General features: G+C 33.8%; 1 protein-coding gene across 2 annotated transcripts; it reads right to left on the bottom strand.

Annotated features, from left to right (window-relative positions):
• Positions 1 to 73: 73 nt before the first annotated feature.
• Positions 74 to 26397, bottom strand: trbd (ubiquitin thioesterase trabid). Of its 2 annotated transcripts, none has more exons than XM_089245152.1 (11): positions 26190 to 26397; positions 18088 to 18291; positions 15717 to 16034; positions 14538 to 14747; positions 11331 to 11523; positions 8202 to 8273; positions 5781 to 5979; positions 5175 to 5419; positions 4419 to 4648; positions 844 to 1100; positions 74 to 691 (listed from the first exon to the last, which is right to left on the bottom strand). In XM_089245152.1, exons 2-10 carry the CDS (start codon positions 18226 to 18228, stop codon positions 867 to 869), a joined length of 1842 nt encoding a protein of 613 aa, XP_089101278.1. In that variant the 5' UTR covers positions 18229 to 18291; positions 26190 to 26397; the 3' UTR covers positions 74 to 691; positions 844 to 866. The 2 variants fall into 2 exon arrangements, with proteins under 2 accessions (XP_089101278.1, XP_089101279.1); XM_089245153.1 differs by having other exon boundaries at positions 8202 to 8270; positions 26190 to 26327.
• Between the last annotated feature and the right edge of the window lie 68 nt (positions 26398 to 26465).

The raw sequence follows: 26465 nt of genomic DNA, 5'->3' as shown, positions 1-26465 counted from the left end.
TTGGAAAAACTTGACAAAGACCCGTGAGACAAAATCCAAAAAAGAAAAATTCTAAGGCACATACACAATCATATCCATTAGAGATCTTTAATACAAACAAATAACATAATTATACACGATTCTTTGATTTCAACTTTTCTAACATGCTCTTTCACATTTTGCACAAGGAAAAAAAAACAAAAAACTAGCAAACGTGAAGTCACTCTATATGATTCAATCTTAAATTTTGAAACATAAAAAAAAAGAAAACGCTCTAAAAATTAATATTATTTGTCATTCACTCCATATCACTCTAATATACAAGCTTGCTAAAAGCCTATATACAAATAAAAACTGACTATTTGTCAAGTGACAGTTGTTTCTGAATTAGAAGTCCATTCGAAAATGTAACAAAAAAACAAACAAGAAAACAAATAAATTAATGCTTTTTTCCTATAAATATATTCATATACTATGAGACAGGAAAAAGAAAACTGTTCTCCTGAGAATTGTGGTGTCACATGTGATTGATTAATGATTTAAATGCTGCTGCATAGTTTGCTTTGCTGTGTGATTCCTTCCAAAACTTCTCATATATATATACGCACACAATATATATATAGATGTTAGGAAGGCTTTTGGGCTGGACGGGTGGACAAGCTTATCTAACAATCCATTGCATGGTATTTACATGACCAGTGACATGCAGCACCTGTAAAAGTTTGCAATACAAGCAAGCACATTTTAATTTCACTAAATACTTAAATTTCACACTTGCATAACACTTCAAATCATTGCATAAAAATATTTAAAAAAAATTTTTTTGGTAAACAGGATAACAATTTCATAAACAGAGTTACTAACCACATCTCTCTGTAACTGGGTATTTAGTCCGAGTCTGCATCACTCGAATATACTGGAATCCGTGGTTCAGGTGGGGATGATGATGATGCTGGACTATGAGGTCGTTGAGTGAGAGAGCGATAAAAATCCAGCCATTCTTCCATCATCTGTGAAACAAGGTGCGGTCTTTTTGGAATCTGTTGCTGTGCTACTAAGATGCCACTTTCTGTAATACAACAGTCCATCCACTGCCGAAGTATTTCTTCTTCGCGTCCAAGCTGCATATGACAACACAGAAAATGCAAAATTAATCATAGAGTTTTAAATCGTTTTTGTTAGAAATGGAAATGGGACGAATAGTAATTTGGCTGAATAGCCAAATATTCGGCTAATGTTTGGGCCAAATACCAAAATATTTGGCAGCTGAATATCAATTTTCTTAAAGTTCATCACAGTTATGAATAAAATTGGTGTTTTTATTTGAAAATAAAATTATTGGTAATTTTTTAAATGATTGATATTGAATTTTAATTCTGCAATATATTATTTAAATAAATATTAAAAAACTGGTAATTGAAAGATTTTTACTGCCATGATACTGACAATCAAATTCAACGATGACATTGTATTTTAACCCTAGATTCATAAACATGAATGGGAGATACACTATTCATAAACATTCGTCTCTCAGAGGTATATATTATATTGATGATTTTTGTTTTCTAGAATACAAGGAGCAATAAATAAAACACTTTAAATCTGAAAAGTTGTTTATAAATCATTAATTTTCTGAAATGAAAATGAACACAATAGTTATTCTGAGCAATCGACACATAATAAACCACAGTGATCCATACACATGAATTTTTTACATTGGGTACAACAGAACCTCGTCATTCAACGTTTTTTATAATCGCAGAAGGCACAATTTTTTTTCTGAGATCCACAGGGTTGTGTTTGATCAGCGGAAGAAGTTTCACCAAGAACTTCTGCAATTTCAAAACGATTTCAAATAATCACACCCGTTCTAAAATAGCAACATTATTCATAAATATTCGTCTGTGGGACGACCTACTCACTGTAACTCCATTAGCATAAGTGCACTCTGACATGCGACAGGCGCAATACTAGTTATTGAACGATCTAGGAAGGTACTTAGAAGTTCATGTTTCTATCTCTTTTACTTTAAAAGTTACAAGTGTTTACGTATTTTGCGCGGTCTGTGAGACAAATGTTTATGAATCTAGGGTTAATATTACTTACAGAATCTTTTTTTCAACACGTCTTACAATTTTAAATTTAATTAAGAAAGCGTCGACCATTATTCACTCCTGACTAGTAATGCATCATAAAAAAATTTCAGATTTTTCTTATTTCTTATTTTTTCCTCTTTAAATGCTTTCGACCCTTTTTCCTCTTTCAGTAGCTTAATACGTACAATATCTTGTCTACATCCTTGAGTACAGTGTACATCCTTGAGTTAGTGAATTTGTGTAATTCATGCTCACTTCCACTTTATTGCAGTAGGATTCTATTTTCAGTTTTATATTCTCCTTATCCTAAAAATTTACTCTGACACAACCTCTTTCACGGAAAGGAATATGCATCACAAAATAAAATAAAATGAGTTAATTTTTAATTTATGAAAAAAATTCCAATTAATATAATTTTTTAAAATTAGTTTGCTGTGCTTAGGTTTACAGTGATATTCGGACAAATACGAAGCAGCATAATGCCGAAGCATTATTCAGCAAAAAGGATAAATACAGAGTAGCAGCCGAAAATTCATCCCATCTGTAGTTGCAAATATTAAACTTTGAATGTCAACAAATAGTATCTTGAGTTCTTTAAAACTAAGAATATACAGTGAAACTTGTATAAAATGGAAGGTCAAGAGACTGAAATAATTTTCCGTTCCAAACAGGTTTCCGTTTCATAGAGGTGCACATTGTTATATCAAGAGACAAAATTATCCTTATGCGAGATCAAACTTTTCTACATCAACATTGTTAATACTATCAGAAAACGTGCTCTTATCTATTTATTCGTCGCAAAAAATTGTAACTGATTAATTTCTTAGAAAAATTCACCGAGATGTGTTGCCCCTGTGAGGAAGTTTACTGCATTGCACTTTTATGTCTTACACAGAAAGTAGCAATACCAATAACTTTAGCTTCAGTGATTTTTTAGTGCAAAATATTGATGTTATCTGATGCCTTCAGAAGGAAAACAAATTGAAATTAAATTCGAAATGATTGTGAACAAAATTTAAAAAATATTGTTACAGCTGTTTCAAAAATCTTCTGAAAATATTGTTAGAGAGAGATTTACCGTAGCAAAGGATATCATTATATCAAATATCGTTGTAGAGAGGTTTCACTGTATTCAACATAAAAATTGAGATATTGCATACCTTTTTAAAAGAACAGTGACAATGAGATCAACAACCAATAACATTTGTGTGAAAGAAAGATTCTACATTTCTGTAACATTTTTGTGTTCAAATCCAATACTTGTTTCTTGTGGCTAGTGGCCATCTCTACACTGAATGAAAATATTTGCAGTAGCCGAAACACGGTATTGCTAAATTGTGAACAGTATAATTCAGCCTTTCCTCACGTACTACTCTCCCAAAATTATCAAACTTTATCCAAGAAATAGGAGTGTTTTCTAACACAAGTCACTATTTTGATCATAAACGAAATGCTGAATAAGCTTTTACTGAATTTTGAATAATTAATTCGATTCCTCTCAAGCCCGACCCCAGAACCAGTTCAGATAGATAATAAGCATTCTTCGTTTTTTCCAAGTGAAAGAGTTAGCCTAACAAAAGGGGGATCAGGACAACTTCACTTTCCTCCCATCAAAAGGACAAAAACTTGCACTTGGCCAAAAATTATTTTCATTTTAGCGGGTTTTGTGTCTACAAATAGATTAAATATGCCTTCTGTTTCCACATCAGACAGTTTTCGTCTTAAAGAGGTTTCCTATTATTGAAAAAACCTTAATTATTCACTAGACTATATATTTGTTCCATTTAAGACAGGTTTCCATCTCATATAGTGTTCATCTTAGACAGGGGTTTCACTGTATAAATACATTTCCTTGCTTCAAAAGCAGATAATAGCACACGTGTGTATAAGAAAACACATCAACAAATCCTGGCACAACTTATCCATTAAGGAATAAGATAGCAGCAAATTACCTCATGGCAATAAACTGATTTCTACATAGGCTAAGAAGAAAGTACATAGAATTATTATTTAAAAGTAGATTGCAAAAGTAGATTATTTAAAGTAAAATGCAGTGTTTGTGAACTCTCAATATTTGCCTACAATTAATTATTTGAAATTTCATGCACAATACTAACAAGCAAAATAAACTGCCAAGTTGTTTGCTTAAGAATTTAAAAGACAGATGGCAGCCCTCCTTGAACGAATAAGCACATTCTTCAGAAACAAACAACTCTACACAACACATTCTGACATGCACAGCTACGTTAGATGTTTTTTGCAGGAATGTTCACAAGGTGTATAAGCAGTTTATTGAATTATAAGACAAAAAAAAGTCAACAGTATAGCAAATGAAATTATTACCTCTTCCTGGGTGAGAAAATGAATTGGTAACCGCTGGTGGTCAGCTGTCATCAATGGCAGGAACGCGACCTGTAGTTCTTCAGTTGAACGATTGTTGGCTCCAGCACCAAGAACGTCTTCCGTCTCAGGTTCCATTGCAATGAGTGCTGAAAAATGCCCCCTAGTGTAACCAAGTGCTATAGGAGATTTCCAACAGAAACTTGTCTCCCAAAGCAATGGTAAATAGATGCCTAAATTTTGAATGGAAAAAAAAAGATTATAATTGTAGACACACTGATGGATGAAAAGTGACATTTTTTATTTGATATGAAGACCAAATTAACAAACTGGAAATCACTATGATGGTTCCAATTCTTGAGAACTTGTGAATTCTCTGGCATATGACAGGGGTTAAAGTTAAGAGTGGTGTAAGTCAATTTTCAACAATTCTGACTAAAGCGCAGAAACGCAATTTAGAAGTGCCAAAATTTTGAAAGAAAAAAAATTAACTAACTCTCAGCTTCAATAGTTCCCACTGGATTATGAAATTATAAATTTTTTAACATGGGACTCTATAACAATATTTCTAGTGAAAACTTTTCTCAAAATGAGGATTGACTTATAACACACACACTCTGACTTTATATATAACCCCCCCCCCCCCTTATAAAAAATTTTGTCAAAAGTTTTATCATTAGAACAACAATTTAAAAAATAAATGGGCTAGATTAATGTTTACGGTTCACATTCGTATGTAGAATGAAAAATAAATTTTACCTTCAAAACGTGCATAACCCAAAGCTTCACCACGAAAACTTTTGACGTATTTTACACCGTAAACAATGATAGGACGCCGTAAAATGTGTGCTAGAGTGAATACATGCATTTGTTCAAGTGCAGAACCTGGCTGTGAAGCCAAAGATAACAGAGTAGCCCAATCCTCTTGCCACTGCGTTTCATCAAGAGAAAACTGCAACAGATTTGCCTGAAGTGTTTCTGCTTCTTTCCAGCGAGGATATAACCTAAAATTAAAATTATAACTATTGGTTTTTGGCCCAACTCATAATAATGTTTAGCACTAAAGAAACAAAAGTTTGACTGAAATTGTATGAAATAAGAAAAAATACTATGAAGTACAAGATGTGGCAATGAGAAACATCTTGAATAATTCATCAAAATTTACACAAACATTTATTTACTACCTCTAGTTTCTCCCATGAAATAATCAGGCAATTTTATAGCTATACACATAGAATATGTATTAGTTTGGCAACATGGCAACTAAACAGTTTACCTTGACTTTATGACTGTTTTTACCATCAATTAGTCTCATAATTTACTTTTTCAATAAAATAAATTTCAGCTAAAAAAGGCTAAACGTACACGGGAGCTGCCTCACACAAACTATCACCAAGGGCTTGTCTCAGAGTATTATCACGATCAAACACGCCCCAAGTTGCTTGCAGAGAAGAGTCCAACAGACAATCACCAGCGCTCCTGTTCCATAGAGCGTACAACCTAGAACCAAGCCTTTCTGTCAACTCCAGGCTCCAATTGATTATCGGAGATTCTTCTTCTAGTTCTTTAAAAAAACATGTATATAGAGAATTAGTAGAAATCAGCAAGATCAAATTCATAAAAAAACAGTAAAATATTTGAATAGAATAAACCAGATTCATCATTCAACTCATTTTCTGTGTGTATCTGTGTATATGTTTTCCACACAAATTACAACACAAATCCACAACATTAGACCGATTGTTGCCAAATTTCGTATATAAATATATATACATATATATATATATATATATATATATAAATATATAAATATATAAATATATATATATACCAAACAGAACCCAACTTGAACGAAGGCTACTTTAAAAGTTTGCCAGAGCCTAAACGAGCAAAAAACTGTCGAGCAACAATGGTTTGTGGGCCTTAACAATGACTTTTGGAATGTTTACCTTGGTTAATATGGTTCCCAAACAATGCATTTTCGAAATTTTTATCCCTTTACATTGGTTTGCCACCTCATCTATGCTCCCTGTATAAGGAAAAACCCAGGCAGCGCCAGGAATTATAGCTGGTAAATAAATAAAGTATTTTTCAAACATTTATAAAGAGAAAGTTACATTTTTTAAGGAGGGAGTGTTATGAGCTAGGTTTTGCAAAAGAATATTTTCACAATTGCATAAGAAGGTTTAATCCTAATTTGACTAGAGAATCACTTTCCACCCCCCCCCCCCCCATACTTTCATTTTCTGAGGCATTTCTTTTGCTATATTGTCTGACATCTAAGAAATTACAGAATAAAAGTATGCTTGTGAGCCCCAAAGCAGAATATGATGAAATCTGCAACGTATGTTGCAGAACAATCAATGCAACTGCAGAATCTGAAAGAATTCTAGGAAAAGTGTAGAAAACACTATTATGGTGATTTTTACCACAGAAAATTTCCAGTCAGCCGAGAATTCACTGCAGAACAATGCAAAACATTCTGCTTTGGGCTTGTGAGAAAGAGATGTGGTTATACAAATATATTTTGTAGTATGAATGTTTCTGAAACAGTGTTCTGGAAGCCATACTTACAGAAGGATATACAACTTAACGAGAAGTTGTCACCCACATTATCAAGAAACAATGAAGGCTTAAGTGAAGTGACGACTTAAGAGATGTGCTGTCAGTTTCTATGTGCGATGTTGTGAAAAATCTCAATTTTAAAGTAATATAAAATTTATTAAAATATGAATCAAAATTACAATGTTGATAAAATTTATAGATTACAAAAGAAAAAAAAAAACTTTTTTTGAGCTTTTAGTATTTTACTTATGCGGTAAAATACACTGAACACTTATCAGTAATTCATGATACAAATACAAGATAAACTCAAACACAGGGCCCAATTTTGAATTGGGGGGGGGGGGGTCCTAGGCAAGGCAAGCAGACACTCTACTTGGGAAAAAATGTCTGGTTTTCCAACAAATATATTTTGTTTTAATTAGAAGCCTTAAATTAGCAGGGGCCATGCAGAGATGGGGGGGGGGGGTCTGGCTCAAACAGTCCCTAAAGTTTCTAGAACTTCAGTTTTTTTAGTTGGCTAACACTTCTTCAGCATAACTTCTGTTACTAGAGCTGTCCCGATTTGGTACATAAGGCTTCTATGGTCACTTCTAAACATATAACAATGTTGTTTGTTATCAAGCTCTTTCTTTATAGGGATACATGGAAATCATCTGTTCATCTCTCTCTCAAACTTTTCCATAGCAATGACATAACCAAAATTAATGATGAGTAAAAGAGGGGTATAATAACATTGTTATCTCTGAAAGCCAGACGAGATCTGAGAAAAATGACGACTTCATCGAAGTGATGACTTAATACGGGTGAAAAGTTAGTAAAGTTTTACTGTAGTTTAGTTCAGAGGTTGCGCAAAAAGTATAGATATGTAATGCTGGACAATTCCATTCTTTTACGTAAAGCGACTGCGCATCAAGAATTACATGTTTGTGATTGAACTTTCACGTTTGTCTACTTTCCTGAAAAAGTAGAATCATCTGACGCGATGCTACACAACCTTGTGTAGCATCGCGAGATAAGAGACTTGTTGTCTCTTTTTTAGTGCTGTCATCTATACTTTAGAAGTGTAATGATATAATATTTGTACCACTGCAGGCCTGTTTCTCTGTGTGATGAGACATACTGAGGTCTATTGTACTCAAATATAACAAATTAATACATAAAATATGACAAATTAAACAAATATAACAAATACATAAAATATGAGTTCAAAAATTCCCTTACCTTTTTGTACATCACGGTCTAAAAGCTCATCAAATAGCCTTTCTTGAACTACAGGGTGAAATTCTTCAACTTCTGATTCACCAGTGAAAAGGAAGGTAAACAAAAATATTTCAATTAATAGGATAGTTTTTTCCACCCCTTTCTCGACTGTGTTGCATGCAATACAAATCGACATGGATTTATGCAAAGTAGGAATGACTAAAAAATTTTCAAAATAACAATATTGTTCATAAAATTATACAGTGGAAACCTGTACAAAACGGATTGAAAAAATATTCTGTTTTATAAAGATGTACATCAAAGCACTAATCATTGAACAAGCTATCTTTTGATTTTGTTCAAGACTGGTTTATGTATCAAATAGTGTCCGTCTCAGACAGGTTTCATCGTATTTTCATTTTGAAACTTTTTAATTCTGGAAAACATATTTTTCAAAGAAATGGAATTTAACGTTTCAATGGCATTACTATACATAGAGTAATAAATATTGAAACAGCTAAAAAAAAAAATGAATAATACAATAAGCCATTCTGTTGTACCTCTGCATCAGGAAAAATTTTGACAAGGACTAATTGGGTAGCAAACAAACTTTGCTCCAAGATTTCAGATATAGAATAAGTATCCCATTAAGTGCTTTTTTATACTTGAACAGTATCTATATATATGTGTGGTGGTGCATTGCTAACATCACACACTGCAAATTACACATCACATACTGGGAAACCGTTGATCGTAGAGGCTTATTTCCATTCAAAAAAAACATCCAAATCTTGCTTGGACATCAAATAAGTCACTCATATTGCAAGGGGTTGTATAATTGTTTAAATAAAAGAATTAACTTTCTATAGGGATACCATATGCTCAAAACCCAATAAGAAAGTTGTTGCCCCGTCTCTCCCGAGACCAACAAAAAAAATTCCATATAAACATTTCTAAATGCAATATTCACTGAGATATTCCAATTTAGAAAACAGAGAAAAGTTGGCGAAAACAGCCTAAATATGAGTAAAACGTTTTCTACTAACTTTTCTCAATTTGTTTAATTCAAATATCTCAGCAAATATTGAAATATTGCACTTGCAATTGTGAACAATATACAAGTAAATGTGCAGTGTTTTTTTTGTTGGCCTCAGTCGCAAAAAGGGCATCAACTTTATGACTGGGTTTTTGAGCACAAGATGTCTGTATATAAAAAAGTTATTCTTTTATTTTAATCAACTGTACAACCCCCCCCCCCTTTTAATATGAATGAAATGACCTATTTGAGCTCCACATGTTATTTGAATACTTTTTATAATTGGAAGTATGCTTCTAGGGTCAACAGTTTGCCAGTAATTTGTGGTGCATACTATTAACCAAGTAACTTGTTTGTATAGAGGGCTGGAGAAGCGTCAGGTTCTCATGGCGACTTAAAAAATTGATATTGGTATCTAAAAACTTTTTCTGGCACCTGGATTTTTTTGTGATTTGTCCAGCCTTGTATATATATATCTACTTATCTGATTTTTTCTTCTTTAATACATGGAATCTCAAAAGATCTACCAAACAAAGTCATAGACTCCAACAGGCAAATTGCCCAACAAGATGGCTGATAGAAATATATAAATGCCCATAACAAACATGAATGTCAATTAAAAATACAACAAAAATTATACATTCATCAAGTGTATCTACTTATCTGGTATCTACTTACAAAGGAACACAGGAAAATGCTGTTTTGTTGCTGTTGTTGCATTGCCCCTCCCACCTCTTATGCTTTCAGAAAAATAGTGGTCATAAAAAAGTATCATGCTGAATTAAGTGACAGTCAACGCAGGAACACCCGAGTGGCATGGTGGTAAGATGCTCGTCTACCACTGTGAAGGTTGCTGTCACGATCCCAGGTTCGAACCCAAGAGAGGATATAGATAAGATATTTTCCCTAACAAGCTTGAGGCAACCACTGATAGACAGTGCCTTCATTTCCAACCCATCTCACTGATAGCAGTAAATTGCAACATAGCGATATGGCCAGAGTTAGGTTTTGTGAAGTAGTAGTAGTAGTCAATGCAGGAGCAGCAAAAATATACAAGAGGGTTTATAAGCATTCGACACAGTGTCAGCTGCACAAAAATGCCCTAGGATGACCCTTTATCATCCTACTTGTTATGTGTTACTGTTTGACTGAATTACAACACTGGGTATCATAACAAAAATAGTTTGTGTTAATATGTAATGTTACCTACTTTCTGCAAAGTTTAAGACCCACAGGCTTATTAAACTTAACTAATGAATATGTAACACAGAAAAGAAAAAACCAGAGATAAAGGCGGTAATAAAGAAATGGCAATAGAGCGATAATAAGGAAACATACAAATTTTTAACACACCATCTGGCTGTCATCTTCAGAGGATAAATATATAAACACTATTGTGCTAACTAATGACCCCCTTGACTGCGTAATCAAATCTTAACTCTTGGTTGCTCAGCGGGGAAAAAATATGCATAAAAGTCAAGCACTGCAGTTAGAATGAAGACAAATGGCGGCACCAGCAAGAACACGAAACGAGCACAACTCTGGCAATATAAATAAGTTAGGGCCATGCATACACTCAAAGCAAACATTGCATCATGTACCAATAAATTCTACTGAGGAATGTGTTCAAGGTGCATGTACAGTTTGTAGTAGAAGTCAGAATGGAGCTGAGTGCCTGCATCCAAGTCCAGTTTTGATTGATTGAGAAATTGAGTTATCTGGTTGGTTAGAAAACAGAATCACATAGGAAAATTTTAGTTTTTCTGTTATTCGCCTTTTTATTGTTGGTTGCTACTTTACTATGTTAATATCAAGCATACAAAGGATTAATACTTCTCCATAAATAAATATAACACAAAGTTTTAGAATAAAGCATCCACAATAAACAATATAATGAATATGGCTTAACATGTTCTGATTTCTCTGGTAATGAATACTCTTTATTTTATTATGTTTATAAGTACTTTTGATTACTTATTTCTCAGTATATCACAGGAAAAATATTTTTTTGTAATTTAAAAAAAAAACCATAATGAAATTTGAAAACCATTTTTAAGTTTGGTTTATTCTTATATGTACTAATAGCATATGTAAATAACTTGTGAAAACATTACCAGCAGGCAGAGAGAATGTAACAAAGTCTGTCACAAAATAACATGAAAACTCTCCACGGCGCTGCTTAAGTGAAGCTGCTATTTGGTGCCGTATGTCAGATGCAATATTCTTGTTTATATCAGATGGAACTCGTTTCACTGCAGATCTGGTAACACCGGGATGGGATAACAACAAAGACAGAAGATCTTCACGCTGTTAAAGTATTTATATATTTGTGTTGTTTAGCAATTATACAATAACTGTACATGTAAAAATAAGTAATTATAGTTTAAAAAAAAAAGACTGTATTAACTGAAGTAGTTAAATGTAGATCTGAGGAAATAGTAAAAAATACAAATAATATGAACATAATTTTCCTTTTTTAAATCACTGACTCAAACAAAACTGCTTTAGAGTGCTTTTTATCTGTTGTCCAATAAATATTATTCGAAGGCTGAAAAATCCATATTTAACTGACTGGCAGTCCTGCACAAATATGCAGAATGCATAGGTAACAACATGCACAGCACTTTACTGGTGAACCGTTGATCCTAGAGACATACTTCCAATTAGAAAAAGTATCCAAATAATGTGTAGAACTCAGGTACATCATTTGTGGTGCAAGGGATAGTATATTTATTAAAATTAATTTTACACCAACACCCTGTGCCCAAAAACCCAATCAGAAAGTCATTGCCCTGTCTCAATTTTTGTTTTTGCATCAGGAGAGACAGGGCAACGACTTTCTAATTGGGTTTTTGGGCACAGTGTCCATGTAAAAAGTTAATTTTTTTTATTTTAATAACTAAACAACCCCTTGTAATATGAATGACGTTTCTGAGTACTACACATTATTTGGATATTAATGGTTCCCAGTAAAATGCTACGCATGCTGTTACCTATGCACCCTGTATATGTCTTACAATAAGTGATAAACCAATGATTATGCATACTCTACAGTTATGTTGTAACCAGACAATCGCCTAAATAAGTTTAATAAACTTTACTACTGGTCCATCGAGATCACAACAATTATCTTGTGTTATCAACAGTTTCGCATGATTCCCAAACGAAGTTGGAAAATTTGATAAATATGGAAAAATTTATCGCCTTTTTTCTATTCATTTAACCAGTTCATCAATTCCCTCTGTATATGCTACGTAAACTATCGGTATTTTGCCATAAAAATCAGATTAAATGAAAATAGGCACAAAGAAGATTAAACAGTAATTATTGTAAATCTTGTAATATTAACATGTGCAAAAAACTAACATTACTGTTTAAATTCATCACCTTAGACTGAAGTTTATGCACAATTTGCAGTGAATTTGAGTAACTCATTGAAGATTTATCATATTACCAACACCAGTTAAGAATTATGCATAATTTCCCTGTAAATGTCATAAATTCTCTTATGTGTGGACAAATTTGCCCAACTCTTATCAAGCGCAACTCCAGTTTATCACCATTGGGCAATTTACTCCTCCCTTTTACCATGTCAAACTTACTGAAATGGATAGTAATCAGCAGACTTATTACTTTCACCATAGCATACGAGTATATAAGATATTTCACTTTTTTCTCCCTGATGTATTTGAAAGCGCATATATGTAGAAATGTCTTGTACAAAAAGGTTAAATCTCACAAAGTAAAAAGTCTGGTATACAGCTTTTCATATAAAAAAGAAAAAAGAGAAATAGCCAGAATTATTTTGAAAAGTCTTTTATTTGGAAAATAGAACAATTTTTTTAGTAGTTGTGTAACAAACACCTTGAACCTTTCTAAAGAAGATTTTTCATACCATGAGTTGGTTGAATGAATTACTGCAAGTACAGTTATTAGAAATACAGAAGTTAACCCTTTTGCTACCACTGAGACATGTCTCTTGCCCGTGGATATTTTATTATTTACTTGTATTAACATCTTTTGCAAAACTGATTTGAATAAAAAATAACTTGGTTGTTCATTGCATTTCAATCATTATTACTATACCACTAAGACATGTGTCCACTACAAAAACACCAATAGGACACATGTCCCCTCAGATCCCTCCTCTCACTGGTGATTTTTTTTTTTTTTTACCTTTCAGCACATTATTGATATTTGTATTCTAGTTGATTTATTAAAATATTTTTTTTCTCAAAAAAAAAAAGGTAGTGGAAGGTTTAAAAAAAAATATTTTTTTACAATTCTTCAAAGCAAAAGGGCATTAGTTCAATAACCTCCTGTTAAACTAAAGTGTTCAAGTATATTAACATGCAGTCAAACTGTTTCAACACAAACTTTGTCTATAACGTCAACAAAGTGGTGGTTCCAGCCGATTCCCATAGAGAATGATATTGTTGAGCCTTGCTTCCCACATCCACAAAAATTCAACTATCTCCAATTTAACTACACATTTTTCAGATTACTTCCTTTTGTTATTTTTCCAAGAAAATCTCAGCAATTCACAAACATTAAAAATTAATAAATTTTTTTTGTGATTTGATGCTATGTCAACAATTTAAATCACACTTAGATATTAATTTGAAGGGAAAAAAACAGTCTAATTGGGTAAATTTGTTAGGAATTATTTCTTTTCCAAAAAGTAGGGATTTTTTGCAGTCATGGTCAGAATTCGGGAGATAAGAATTTTTTGGAGTTCGGAAAATGGAGTAGAAATTCGGGAGCCTCCCACAATATCCTGGGGACTTAGCAGCTCAGTATTTGTGTTGGCATTATTCATATAAGAATGAAACAGCTCCTTCATGATAGCATCTGATTACGTGTATATTTGATACTAGTACCTTAAAAACCACAGTTATGATGAAATTATTTTGTTGTTCCCTTAAATAAAATCACACCAGAGTTTGGCTGTATTCAAGAACAAATTTTATGTTACAGATTTAATATCAGGGGGAAAAAGGCAAATTTTCTATCAGAAACATCAGAGTATAAGAAGGATCACTTCAATCCTACCTGTCCACATATTAATTAAGAAAAGAGTTTTTTTTTTAACCCTTTGCAGTCCTATGTCGAGGTGGACTCAGCATTTTTAACTCAACTCTTTTTGATAATGGTGAAAGGTCTTGCAATGTTAAACCACTAAGAATGCTTTTGAAAATACCTTAGACTACAAAGGGTTAGTAAACAAATGATACAATACAATGAATACTAGCTTGAATATATGAAAACAAATTAAATAGAAAAGGAGAGCAAAAGTTTTTTAAAAGGGCACAAAAACCTACTTGTATTGCACCTGATTCTGAACACCATGGTGGACTCTCATGATTTCGCTGTCTCATGTTTGCGGCAGAATTTACAAGATTATGTGTCAATGGAGGTGAAAGACGAGAGTTATTATCACTTAATGCGGTCAGTGTCCTGCCTTCATCGAGGTCACTGCACACTTGGCTTGACTGCTCCACTTTGGGCCTCGGTGTATGGCATAGAACACACTGAAATATCAAATAAGAAGTTATTGAAGCAAAAAATTATTAACTACGTATGACTATATTGTTAACTCACTTTTTTTATGGAAGCAAAAAGTGATTTTTAATTTATTTGTGAAATTGAAAAATTAAATCACATTATTTAGGTGAAATATTTCCCTATTAAATGTTGAAACTATGCCCCTCAATAAACAGGAAATTACAATGCGAGTGATTGCAAACATGTTATTGAAAATGCTATGCAATGAAACCTATCTTAAATAGAATCACAAGATAGTTTGCTCAAAGATTAGTGGTTTGATGTGTGGTTTCCTCTATAAAATGGAAATCTGTCTAAAACTGAATATTATTTCAGTGTTTCTTTACATTCCATTTTTTACATGTTTCACTGCACTTTCATTTTCATTGCATACGCGTATTCTGTATTAAATTCACAAAATGCATTGAAACCTCGATATAATGATACTTTGCGAACCAAGAAAAATATTGTTGTAGAGGGATTATCCTTATATCAAGAGGCAACATTATCATCCTGTGCCATTAAATTTATGCCCCAAACTGGCATTGTAAGTACCACCAAAAGTGTATTTTTAAGTATTTATTCCTTGCAAGAAAATTTTGATTGCGTAGTTAATAAACAAAATTTGTTAAATGTATTGCCTCTGTAAAGAGGTTTATATACACTTTGGTGTATATCACTATTTTGTATCACACACAAAATAGTGATATCAAAAAACTCCAACACTTTTGGTGCCCAGCCACCTCGTTGGGCATTTTGCCTGTTGTGGCGTTGTATTTGTATTTGGTGATAATGTGGTGCCAAATAAAGATATCATTAGTTGTTCATGGAAGAACTAAAATATGTGATGCGTTTAAAAATATATTGGACATTTTGAGCAAAATATAAAAAAGATATTGTTGTAGCAGTTTCAGCAGAGAAAACGCAAGGTTAATGATGAATTGATTGCTACTCACTTTGGTGGACTTGGGCCAGTTTTCATAGGTACAAGAGAGACAAGACCACTTGATTGATCGACTCCAACTCTTGTTCCGCTCATTGTTGTAACATGAAAGATCTGTGCTGGGAGCAGTTCGTTCAGGACTTTTGTTTTTCACTGGGCTGTTATTGAGAGAGATGTTTGGATTCATCTTAGTCAAACACTGGACACATTTTGAGGAACGTGGCCAGTTCATGTAGGTGCATACATGACAAGTCCACTTGTTATGGGGGTTTTGTGTAACACAGGTCTGTTCAGAAACATTTCCACAAATTTCGGATATTAGAGGCGCCAACTAGCAGAGAGAAAGAAATATAAATTACACATAAACACAGAGAGAGTGTCCAAATCAGTTTCATATTCAAAGCTGATATCTCAGCTTAAAAAATTTGAATAAATATATAATATTAAAAGCGCCAAAAAAAATAATAAAATAAATAATAATAATAAAATAAACTCTACATACAACTGTGGAAAAAAAACATATCTATGGGGAACGGCCACAAAGCAAGTTCCATTTTTGAATATTGTCACTGCACTGCACTTTGATTATGATGGCATGCATTGTGTGTTTAGTTTGATAATTTGTCAGTTACACTGTTGGCATCATTTCAGGCACAGATCCAGGGCAATGTGTCAGGAAAGACAACTTATTATGTAAATGCATTGGTTCATCCTGTAGTTTACCATACAGAGTAATCTTTCCCCATATCTTATTTGTCTAGTGTCTTTTACATAAACATTAATCATTTGCCAAGTGCGCGTGACTTCTACAACTTTAAAATTCATTATATTCTGGAAACATAAGTTCACACATGACAAGAAACTGAATTTCTCAGATATCACAAATACACAAACACCAAAAAGCATATGTGCTGTAATAATACCTGACAATGGTGTCAAAGCCTTGCTAAGGAATCAAAAAAAATTCAGGCTCATAGTTTGAAAACTATTGATATAACATCACATCAAAATATTTTAGTAAGAATTTATGATTTAGGCTACTCCCCATTAACATTTTTTACTGCTACCTACATAATATTTCCTAAACTTCCACTGGCAGAAAAATTATTGAAAATCTTATCAAGTGAAAATTAATTATTAACTCGGTTGATAACTAGAATTGTTCATATCAGTGGTTCTTAACCTTTTTTCCCATCCCACACAGCCAGTGTAATATGATGTATCTTCCCGCACATCCTTGGATAATGTATTTTCAATTAGTTATAAAATTTAGCTTTTTTGTACTCAATTGCATTAATTAATTTTTATCGATTCTATTACATATTACTTAGTTCTTCTTTTTGGCATTTTTGATATAAAATTTTGGTTTCTTTCTTTTTCTTCTTTAAAAATTACTTCGTTACTAAAGTAAAAACATTTTTTTTAACATTTCCCAAAACTTGAATGAAAGATTCAATGTTCTAAACTCATTGATTCTAACAACAATAAATAAATGCTTGATTGAGATTTGGTTAAATTTTTTATCAAGCGTGATAATAACAGGCAGTACAAATGTTAACATAGAGCAGAATACTTTGAATATTCGTAATATTTTTTCTCGAGAGCAAGTACCATTTTGTTAACTGAAAAAGAAACTTTTGCAACACAAATTTCTCACAAGACATCTCTCCTAGTGAAAGCCAAAAAGTTAGGTGTCAAAATGTCAATATCACTCCTATTTTCTCAACATCTCAGTTTTTCTAAATAATCAGTAAATTTTATTTCTTTTTCCATCTTGCACCTCCAAAAATGCTGCACCCCAGGTTAAGAACTGCTGGTTTATATCAATAAATGATTTTTTTTTTAACATTGACAAGTGATTTACACAAATTGGAGCATCATTAGCAAATTTATAGCAATAGATCTGACTAGCCAAAGAAAGACTCAAAATAATCTTTGCCCACCTCAATACATAATACATCTTCCACATGTTAAAACTTTGTATATGGGCAAAATTCTAGCCAAAAACAGTAAAAACACATGTTTTAGGTCCACTTCTCAGCTCAATATTGTCATCATCGGTCATCGGCACACTCATTTGTATAGATGAAAGCCGTTCTTGCCATCTCAAAATAAACAAGAAACAATTTGTTCGGGAGAAGATGGCACCCCGAGATAATCCACATTCTAGCTTTGTTAGTCCTAAAAGAAGTCTTAAAATAAGCCAAAAGGAGTTTTATAAGTATTTCTTTCCTCACTATTTATATGTTGGCTCAGGAGAAGATGACGCCCCAGGATCTACAACCTTGAATTTTTTTAAGATATCCTAATTAAATTGAACAGTGACATTATCAATTCGCATGTATCTATGGAAGTATGAAATTCATATGAAAATAAGGTCTTACCATGTAGATATCTTGTGCCTGGTCAGATTGCGATATAATGTGAGAATGTTTAGGTGAAAGACAGATTGTACACTTGAGAGACTTGGGCCAGTTTTCATAGGTACACACATTGCACGTCCATTTGATTTCATCTTCACTCATTGTAAAGCAAATTCTTTGTTCTCAATGAGCAAGATCTTGTGGTTTAATGTATCTAAACCATTGCTGAAAAAAATTCAATATCAGTATGGTTCAGGTAAATAAATGCAAACATTTATCACATAATAATTTGAAATTTGCGTACTACAGGTACAACCCTGTGATAATGAGGACAGAGAATTCAGTTAGCTATATTCTGTGGTTGCCCAATACCAGGACTTGATGAATCCCAGGCGTCAGGCGAGCTAGAAAACTGATAAAAAGGTTTCAAGAGCTGGGTGAGAATAGAACTAATAGAATAGCTAATAGAGAGTGGTTAAGAATTAGGAAAGAAAGAAAATTCAATTGCCCTTGCGGAGAACCCAACTCCTCCAACTTACCGGATGAGTGAGCTAGACCTCTATACTACAAGGGCAACTAACCCCAATCTTTCCTTAGAGTTTGTGTGCGCTGAACGGAAGCATATATGGAACAGTCAGACCTAACTCATGTGAAAGCTCACATTTTCTGACACTACCACCAGATGGGGTCTTATTCAAGAATGATGCCACACTCTGCTATCCATACAAAGGTTTCAACAGCTGCCTGAGGTGAAGAATTTAGGAAAGAAAAAAGTAATTTTCTTTCTTGAATTTATCTTCGCATCAGCCAGCTGTTGAAAACTTCTTATGGATAGGGAAGAGTGACATCATATATCCTTGGGTCAGGGCTGGACAAATCTAAAAAAATTTACATGCCCAGTTGGGCACGAAACTTAAATAATAGGCCTACATGCCTGAAAAATACTCTTAAATATTACCAGATTTTGCTTATTTCATTGTAAAAATCATTTCTCATTGTTAAAAAAATCCACAAAATAGCTTCATATAATAGTTATTCACATAATCTTCTTTAAAAAAAAATCATAATGAACACACAAAATTTCTAATATAAATCATCTGAATCTGCCTTATCACTACTATGACTGTCGACATGTTAAGAACGAGCAGTTTCTCCAATCTTATTTGTCTTACTGCCTCTTTTGTCAGAAACTGTTTTTGGATTTAGTAACAAATTTATTCCAACTTTATTTCCAGGACTGGACTTGGACAGGTGTGAGGGACAAGAGTAGCACCAAGCCGCAAAATATTAAAATAACATAGATTAAAATGCATTAACTATATCTAATTGACTTTACATGTTCCATAACATATGCTTATATACTCTATAGACTCATGTACAAGCCAACCCCCCTCCCCCCCTTTGAGGACAACCGAAATAGCCTGAAATTTAAAAACCATGTACAAGCCAACCCCCAAAAATAGAGAATAAAATGTATGGTATGTACAAAAAATAAAGTAACAAAAAATAAAAAACCTTTTTCCTTTCCCTCATTTATTCGACTGATAATTAACACATTATTTTGTCATATCAATGGCTATTGCGTTAACAAGGAGGTAATGGAAGCATAATATTTAACTCTGCTGGCAGAGAAGAAAAATGGATACCATTTGCGAGCCACAAATTGGTATAATTATCAAGTTGTGTGGATTGATACATTTAGGAACACTTTCATTAGGGGCAGCCGTAATGGATAATAGGGAAGCATGTGCCACACATCAGAACTGCCTGGAGGGGCCTTCTCTTCCGATGGAGAAATCTTAGATGAGATTACTAAATGCATGACAATGCAAATCAATTGTGCCGAACTTGTGGGGGGGGGGGGGAAAGGATCAGTAGGCCTACATTGCTTGGCTCAGGGACCCTACAATACTGCAAAGGTGGCCCTGTTTTTCTAGGCTGGTCGGAGCATACTTTGTGGGGCCAGAATTCGTGCACCTATAATTTTTTTTTTTTTTGGGGGGGGGGGAAGAGTTGGTAAAACTCGGATTGAATTTTTTTTCATCCAAAACTAACCATAAGCCTTCCTGCTGCCTCCAATTTCCAGTGTAGTGTGAATGCATGTAGCATCTGTAATTTTGTGACGAGATGCGGATACATTTGTTGTGTCTGTGCAAAAAAGATATATGCATTGGCAGTACAGTCAGTGATGGGATTCAGCCTGTTCGCACAGGTTCAGTAACAACAATCTTTAATTTTTTTGTTGAGTTCTGTTAAAATGCATAGCTGCCAACTTTGGAGGACGAGAACACTGAAGGTTTTTACGCGGATCTAAATTCCATACAAAAATCAATGTACGGAATTTGGATTTGGTAAAATGGGTCTTCAATTGGATTTGGTAAAATGGGTCTTTTATTGGATTTGGTAAAATGGATCTTTCATTGGATTTGGTAAAATGGATCTTTTATTGGATTTGGTAAAATGGATCTTTTATTGGATTTGGTAAAATGGATCTTTTATTGGATTTGGTAAAATGGATCTTTTATTGGATTTGGTAAAATGGATCTTTTATTGGATTTGGTAAAATGGATCTTTTATTGGATTTGGTAAAATGGATCTTTTATTGGATTTGGTAAAATGGATCTTTTATTGGATTTGGTAAAATGGATCTTTTAAACTATTTTAGGGATTTTTCATTAGTAAAAGGGAAATTTCAGGGATATTTTCCTGTTGCAAAAACCGTGACACCATGCAAGCCATCACCATTCACGGCCAACGAGTAGGTTAAAGACCTTGGGTTAAATTACCTGTCATTATTACTCTCAAAAATCTCAAATCTCCCAAACCAAAAAATCTCTGAAATGGGACATATGGATAAAGCAGATACATGCAGTCATGCCGATTTTGGATTTCGAAAGGAAAATTTTGATGCTTGCTGATTGCCAAATTTTGGTGAACACCTTCTAGCCTTCTATATAGTCTTGCTGCCTCATAACAATATTTTAGAGGAAAAAAATTAAGTTAGGTTAAGTATTAGCTTTAGAACGTGCAAAAAAATTTTGACAGAAAAATTATACGAAGTTCAGATAACTGTAAACAAATTTTTGCCTATGTTATGATATTAGTTCATCCCATTTCTTGCAAAAGTGATAACAATGACCAACTGATTACATTATCTATAATTACAATAAACAGTGCCAACTGTATTTAAATTTCGGAAATAGAATTATGAAAGGGTACCCAATCGTGCCCTCGATTCAACATTTTACAACCAACTGAATTGGTGAGACAAACAGTGCTAAAAGAAAATTCTCAATTCGAAATAATCGAGTTTTAAGTTTCAATACTAGTACTTTTGTTGTACTAACTAGAACTTAAAACATGCCTGGAACCAATGAAGGAAGGCTGATACAGTACTGTTCGTACACCAGGGATATGTGCAGAATTTTTTTATAGGGCTCCGATTTGTGAAAATTTTCCTTATTTTTGTGTAAAAGCTCGTCAATTTTGTGAAAAATAAGTAATTTTTGTGGAAAATGAAATAATCTAGTTAATTAATAACAAAAGAAATGTAAATGCCAAATTAATAGTTTTACTGATTTGTATTTTATGAAGGATCCTTTTTTCAGATCCGGAATTTGGTGAAGAGTCTGAAAACAGACCCAATTTTAGACTGGACAGACCCCTATACACTCGATATATATAGATCTATATTTATCGAACTGATTGATGAAACAAAAACCTTTCTTTTTTTTTTCTTTCAAACTGAGCATAACTCAGGTCTATCACCATCTATGGCCGATTTACTACCTGGTGAGTTGCGCCGGAAGTGTAACTGTGTGTGTACCTAAAAGTCTGAATGCGTATGGAGTGTTGTGTTTGATTTTTCAGTGCTGCCACCTATATTTCAGAAGTGAAGTGAGTGGTGTGTTATGATTGAATTACATTTTTGCCATTTGTAGGTCTGTTGCGAGACTTTTTAAAGGGGAGATCGGGTTGCATTTGCACCTTGAAGTTGGGAACAACAGAAAACCAACTTCAGTCGACCACTACTGTGGCAACAATGGGGTTCGGAAAAAAAAGACCGGATTTGAACATGCAGTGCCCTTCTCACCGATTCTATGTGGAAAAGCAAAACACTCCCATTTAACCAAAAAGGAGTGCAAGGCTGGGTTTTCGACATGATGCAAGCATCAAAAATTAGTTTAAACTGTTGAAAACCTAATGTTTTTGGATTACATTTTGAAGACAATTGGTTGATAACGTAATGAGTGACTTACTTTTTTGAGCATTGTTTTATTTTTAAACACTAATTTATTATAATAATTATAATTTGTAACTTCAAATTTTCGACATACAAAGAGTCTAGCACAGATATCGTTTCATGGTCCATTTTATCTAAACTACTGATTACCTGTGTTCAATTTACTAAGCGAAATACAGCCGTTTATTCAAAATATGTGTGATAGGAGATCACAGAGTTAGGTTTTTGACATCAGAAACATGCTCATTATTAAAACAGTCAAAAACTTATTGTCAATGTTGCCGTTCTTACTTTTGCACTACGAATAAGTAATAGCTTTCCTTAAGCATCATATGTAATCAGCACAGCTAAATTAAAAGACATTTTAGTCCTACAATTTAGTATTTTTATTGCTAGCTATATTCTAATCTCCCCAGCATGATCCAACCTACACAGGTAAAAGGCTTATATCCCGGAAGGGACAGAGCTGGCGAAGCTATATTCTAATGTTATATATAATAAGGGTATTGTTTTAAGCATCAGTGATTATCTAGATCAGTGGTTCTCAATTTATTTGAATCCGCGGCCCTGTTTTATTCATTTTCGTGAGCCGAAGGTCCGGTCAAATGCACGACCAATGGAAAATGAATAAGGAAAAATGTGAAACAGTTAATCACTCGTGGCCTGGTGTGAATGAGGTCAGGGCCCGGCGGTTGAGAAACACTGATCTAGAGAATTTAATAGTAACAAAGATCAGCAATACATATATGGCGTAAAAGAGCTTCTTAGACATATTAATATAAGTACTTATATATATAATTTTCATCCACACATGTCCTTACTAATTGACTCACTGATTCATCATTGCTGAGCCAAAACAGGTTTGGAGCTATATTTATGAAATTTGGTCAATAATTTTATTTCCTGACGTAAAGATTCACTAAGAAAGGGTTTTCAAAATTTGGCCCCTAAAATAGTCATGAGGGGCTCAAAAGTTATACGGGGCACTTATCGCTGAGCTCAAATAGCTGAATCTATAAATATGAAATTTGTTCATTATTATACAGTGGAACTTTGGTTAATGAGCGGTTCGGTTAACAAGCAATTTGCATAATGAGCAAAGATTTTGAAAAAGTTCTGATTCGCATGACGAGCAAAAATTTTGAGCGTTGTTTATTTACTATCATGTTATCCCAAATGAGCTGATGGTTTTTTCGCTTTCATCCACACATGTACTGTGGAACTGTGGGTAATATTCTCCCCCACAGTCTCCAGTCAGTGTGCCCTACTTGAAAAATGAAGACCCGTGTACAGGCTTGACTGGTTTTACGATACGAAATTAGATGTCGCATTGTAACCATGTGTATGAGCGCTTGGAATTTTTTTTTTATATATATAAATTCCACTTGGCCAGGAGGTGACTGTAGACAAACTGATCGACCTCCATTGCCTACAACAGCAAGATCTTATGAAGGGTATTTTTCTGAAGAAGAGAAAAGTGCCTCACTTCAAATAACATGAGAGAGAGAGATGTGCAAAATGCTGGAATCATAGGCGGAGATACACTTATAGAAGTCTGGGGGGGGGGGGGCACGGTCATTATTGCTGGAGGCACAATGATGATGTCAATTCATATATACATTAGATCAGTCGACACCACCTTTGATGTTGGGCCCCCCCCCCCCCCGTATCTCCGCCCATGGTTGGAATCTGTGCAAAATTCTGTAGAAAGGGACCAATGAAATAAAGCTGTAGCAGTGTGCGAGAAATAAATCTGTCCGAGAATAATACAAATTCCCCATTTTTGAGAAAAATACAAATTCCCCCATTATTGAGAAAAATGCAAATTCCCCATTATTGAGAAATACTAAAATGGAGGCAAAAGCAAATGTCATTAGATATGTTCTTTTTTAAAGTCGGACAAAGAGAATAAGTTTGCAGAAAAAAGTGGGTCCCTAAGTTGTCCTCCTCCCTCTCAAGGTCGTTTAGAGTAAGTTAATTTGTAGACATTATCGCATTGCATGTTTATTTATGACATTATTATATCATATATTTTATTGTATTATTTATTTTATTATCGTGGTGTATTATTGAATGAAGCCCTTTTTATTAATCACTTTAATGTGAATGAATAATTGTGTTACAAATTATGCAAATTTCCATTACTTCCTACGGGGAAGTTTGATTCGAATAACTAGCACATTGGCGGAACGAATTAAGCTTGTTAACCAAAGTTCCACTGTATTTTATAATATAATGACTCGCTCAAATGGGATTTCTGCAAATGCAACCCCTAAGGGGGTCATGAGGGATTCAAATGTTATTGGAGGGAATCATTGTCAAACAATTTTCGGATTACCAAATCCACACGAGTGAAGCTGCAGGATTTGGTAATCTGAAAAGTAATCAGCTAGTCTGTTATGAAAGGAGTACAGCAGATGGTTCATATCAATACATGTATACAAGCTGTTGAAGAACCCCCCCCCCCTGGATTGAAGTTCTACTGGATAAAGATTTTAAAAAAGTACAGAGAAATACCTATGCAAAAATAATTATTGTTATATCATGACTATAATCAAAGTATTAGAAAAGCATATCGTTATAAAAGAGTCATAGTTAGAAAAAATACATCAGGACTAGACAGTAATATTATATAGACCAGGGAAGGGGGGTGTTCTCAAACTGTGCGCCACCACACCCCTGACAACGGTTTTTCAAAGCGATCATTTGTTCAACTGCTCTTGGACGCAACAGATAAACATTGATCAGGGGAAAGGGGTGCCACTAGTAGAAAAGGTTTGAGAGCTCCTAATATAAATGATTACCATAAAAAAGGATTTCCACTGTAGACCTATACACAGTTTCTAGTCCTCTTCACCTGTAGGTTTAAAAATATTTGGAATTTATAGAATCATAGCGATCAGTGTGGGAGGGGGCTTGGATTTTTATATCCCTAAAGATGAAATGTTATTTCTGATAGATAAATTCAAGTTTTTTTACCTATCAGCAATGATGGGCATAAAAATCCGAGACCTAGTGATCAGATAATACAAAACCTTAAAAAATAAAACTGTTTGAGTATCAATTTGAGTCAGATTTATTAATGGAACGGTAAATTCTTAATATACGGCATACTGCAACTTTGACAACTTTTTTTTTTCATCGCTAGACTTTATTTGGCGCTAATTACTAAAATTACGCAATGAAAGCCACAACTAATGCCGTTAAAAAAACATGCCAGAAAGGATGGCATCTGTGGCACATCACTGTTTAGGCGTAGTCTGAAACTAGGCACCAAAACTTTGGGATTAACCGATGAAACATTCCAGTAGTTTTGCTTTCTCCACTCAATGGAGTCACTCTATTTCACTCACCTAGGTGACTAAAAAACCCAAGTAATTAAATAAAAACAAGAGCAAGTGTCGTTCGCAAGTGTACTGTGGGAACGACGAATCAAATTTTCATACTTTTTTTCTACGCTTCGGGTACTGTATACACATTATAACGTGCCACTGACTTCACTGTTACACTCATAAAATCACCTTATTTTATCCACAAAAAAAAAGATAAATTTAAAATTAGTTCATGTAATTTATACCCTTATTTTCGATAAAACACTCTTTAACCGCTCTATACCTACTCATGTAATAATTTTTCGAATTTGGAAAAAAATTCTATTTACTCATTAAAAAAAACAATGAATTTAATAAAATGATTGAAATAAGAACTCATTAAATTTAAAATTCCAAGTGAAATTTGGAAATGATTCGAAACGGAAGGGCAAATAAAGCATGTTTCCCAACGCGAACTGCGTTGAAAGAGCGCTCGCGTCGTCGTTCAATCGTTAATCAGCTGGTCTTGGCTTAAAAGGGATAAATTTAGCCCTCATTAACTCACTCACCTAAATGGGAACCGTAAACATGGACCTTGAACACATGAGCGCAGACATTTATACTCGGATTCTCCTCGATTACTCTCCAATTCAAAAAACGATCATTACTGATTGGGATGAGCCGAGGAATTTAAAAAACGCTCAAATTCCTCTCAACTGGGAGATTCACTGAGGAAATGTTTCATGGAAATCAAGAAGCGTAAATACGGATGAAAACATACACAATGCTGTACAATGCAAGTTTTTCTACATTGTCCTTCTTTTCTCGCTCCACATAATCGCATT

The sequence above is a fragment of the Pholcus phalangioides genome, unplaced genomic scaffold, assembly GCF_987345545.1.
Source record: "Pholcus phalangioides strain wild (caught in Gottingen) unplaced genomic scaffold, Ppha-v1.0 ptg000015l_1, whole genome shotgun sequence".
NCBI lineage: Eukaryota > Metazoa > Arthropoda > Arachnida > Araneae > Pholcidae > Pholcus > Pholcus phalangioides.
The sequence above is the reverse complement of the archived record's forward strand: the minus strand, read 5'-3'. Positions and strand labels throughout refer to the sequence as shown.

Excerpts from the sequence above, each read along its gene's own strand:
- trbd (XM_089245152.1), bottom strand. The coding sequence starts at position 18,228 with ATGAGTGAAGATGAAATCAAATGGACGTGCAATGTGTGTACCTATGAA. Across the intron at positions 16,035-18,087 it reads AGGCACAAGATATCTACATG|TTGGCGCCTCTAATATCCGA; the intron begins GTAAGACCTTAT and ends TCTCTCTGCTAG. Across the intron at positions 4,649-5,174 it reads GGGTTATGCACGTTTTGAAG|GCATCTATTTACCATTGCTT; the intron begins GTAAAATTTATT and ends TTCAAAATTTAG.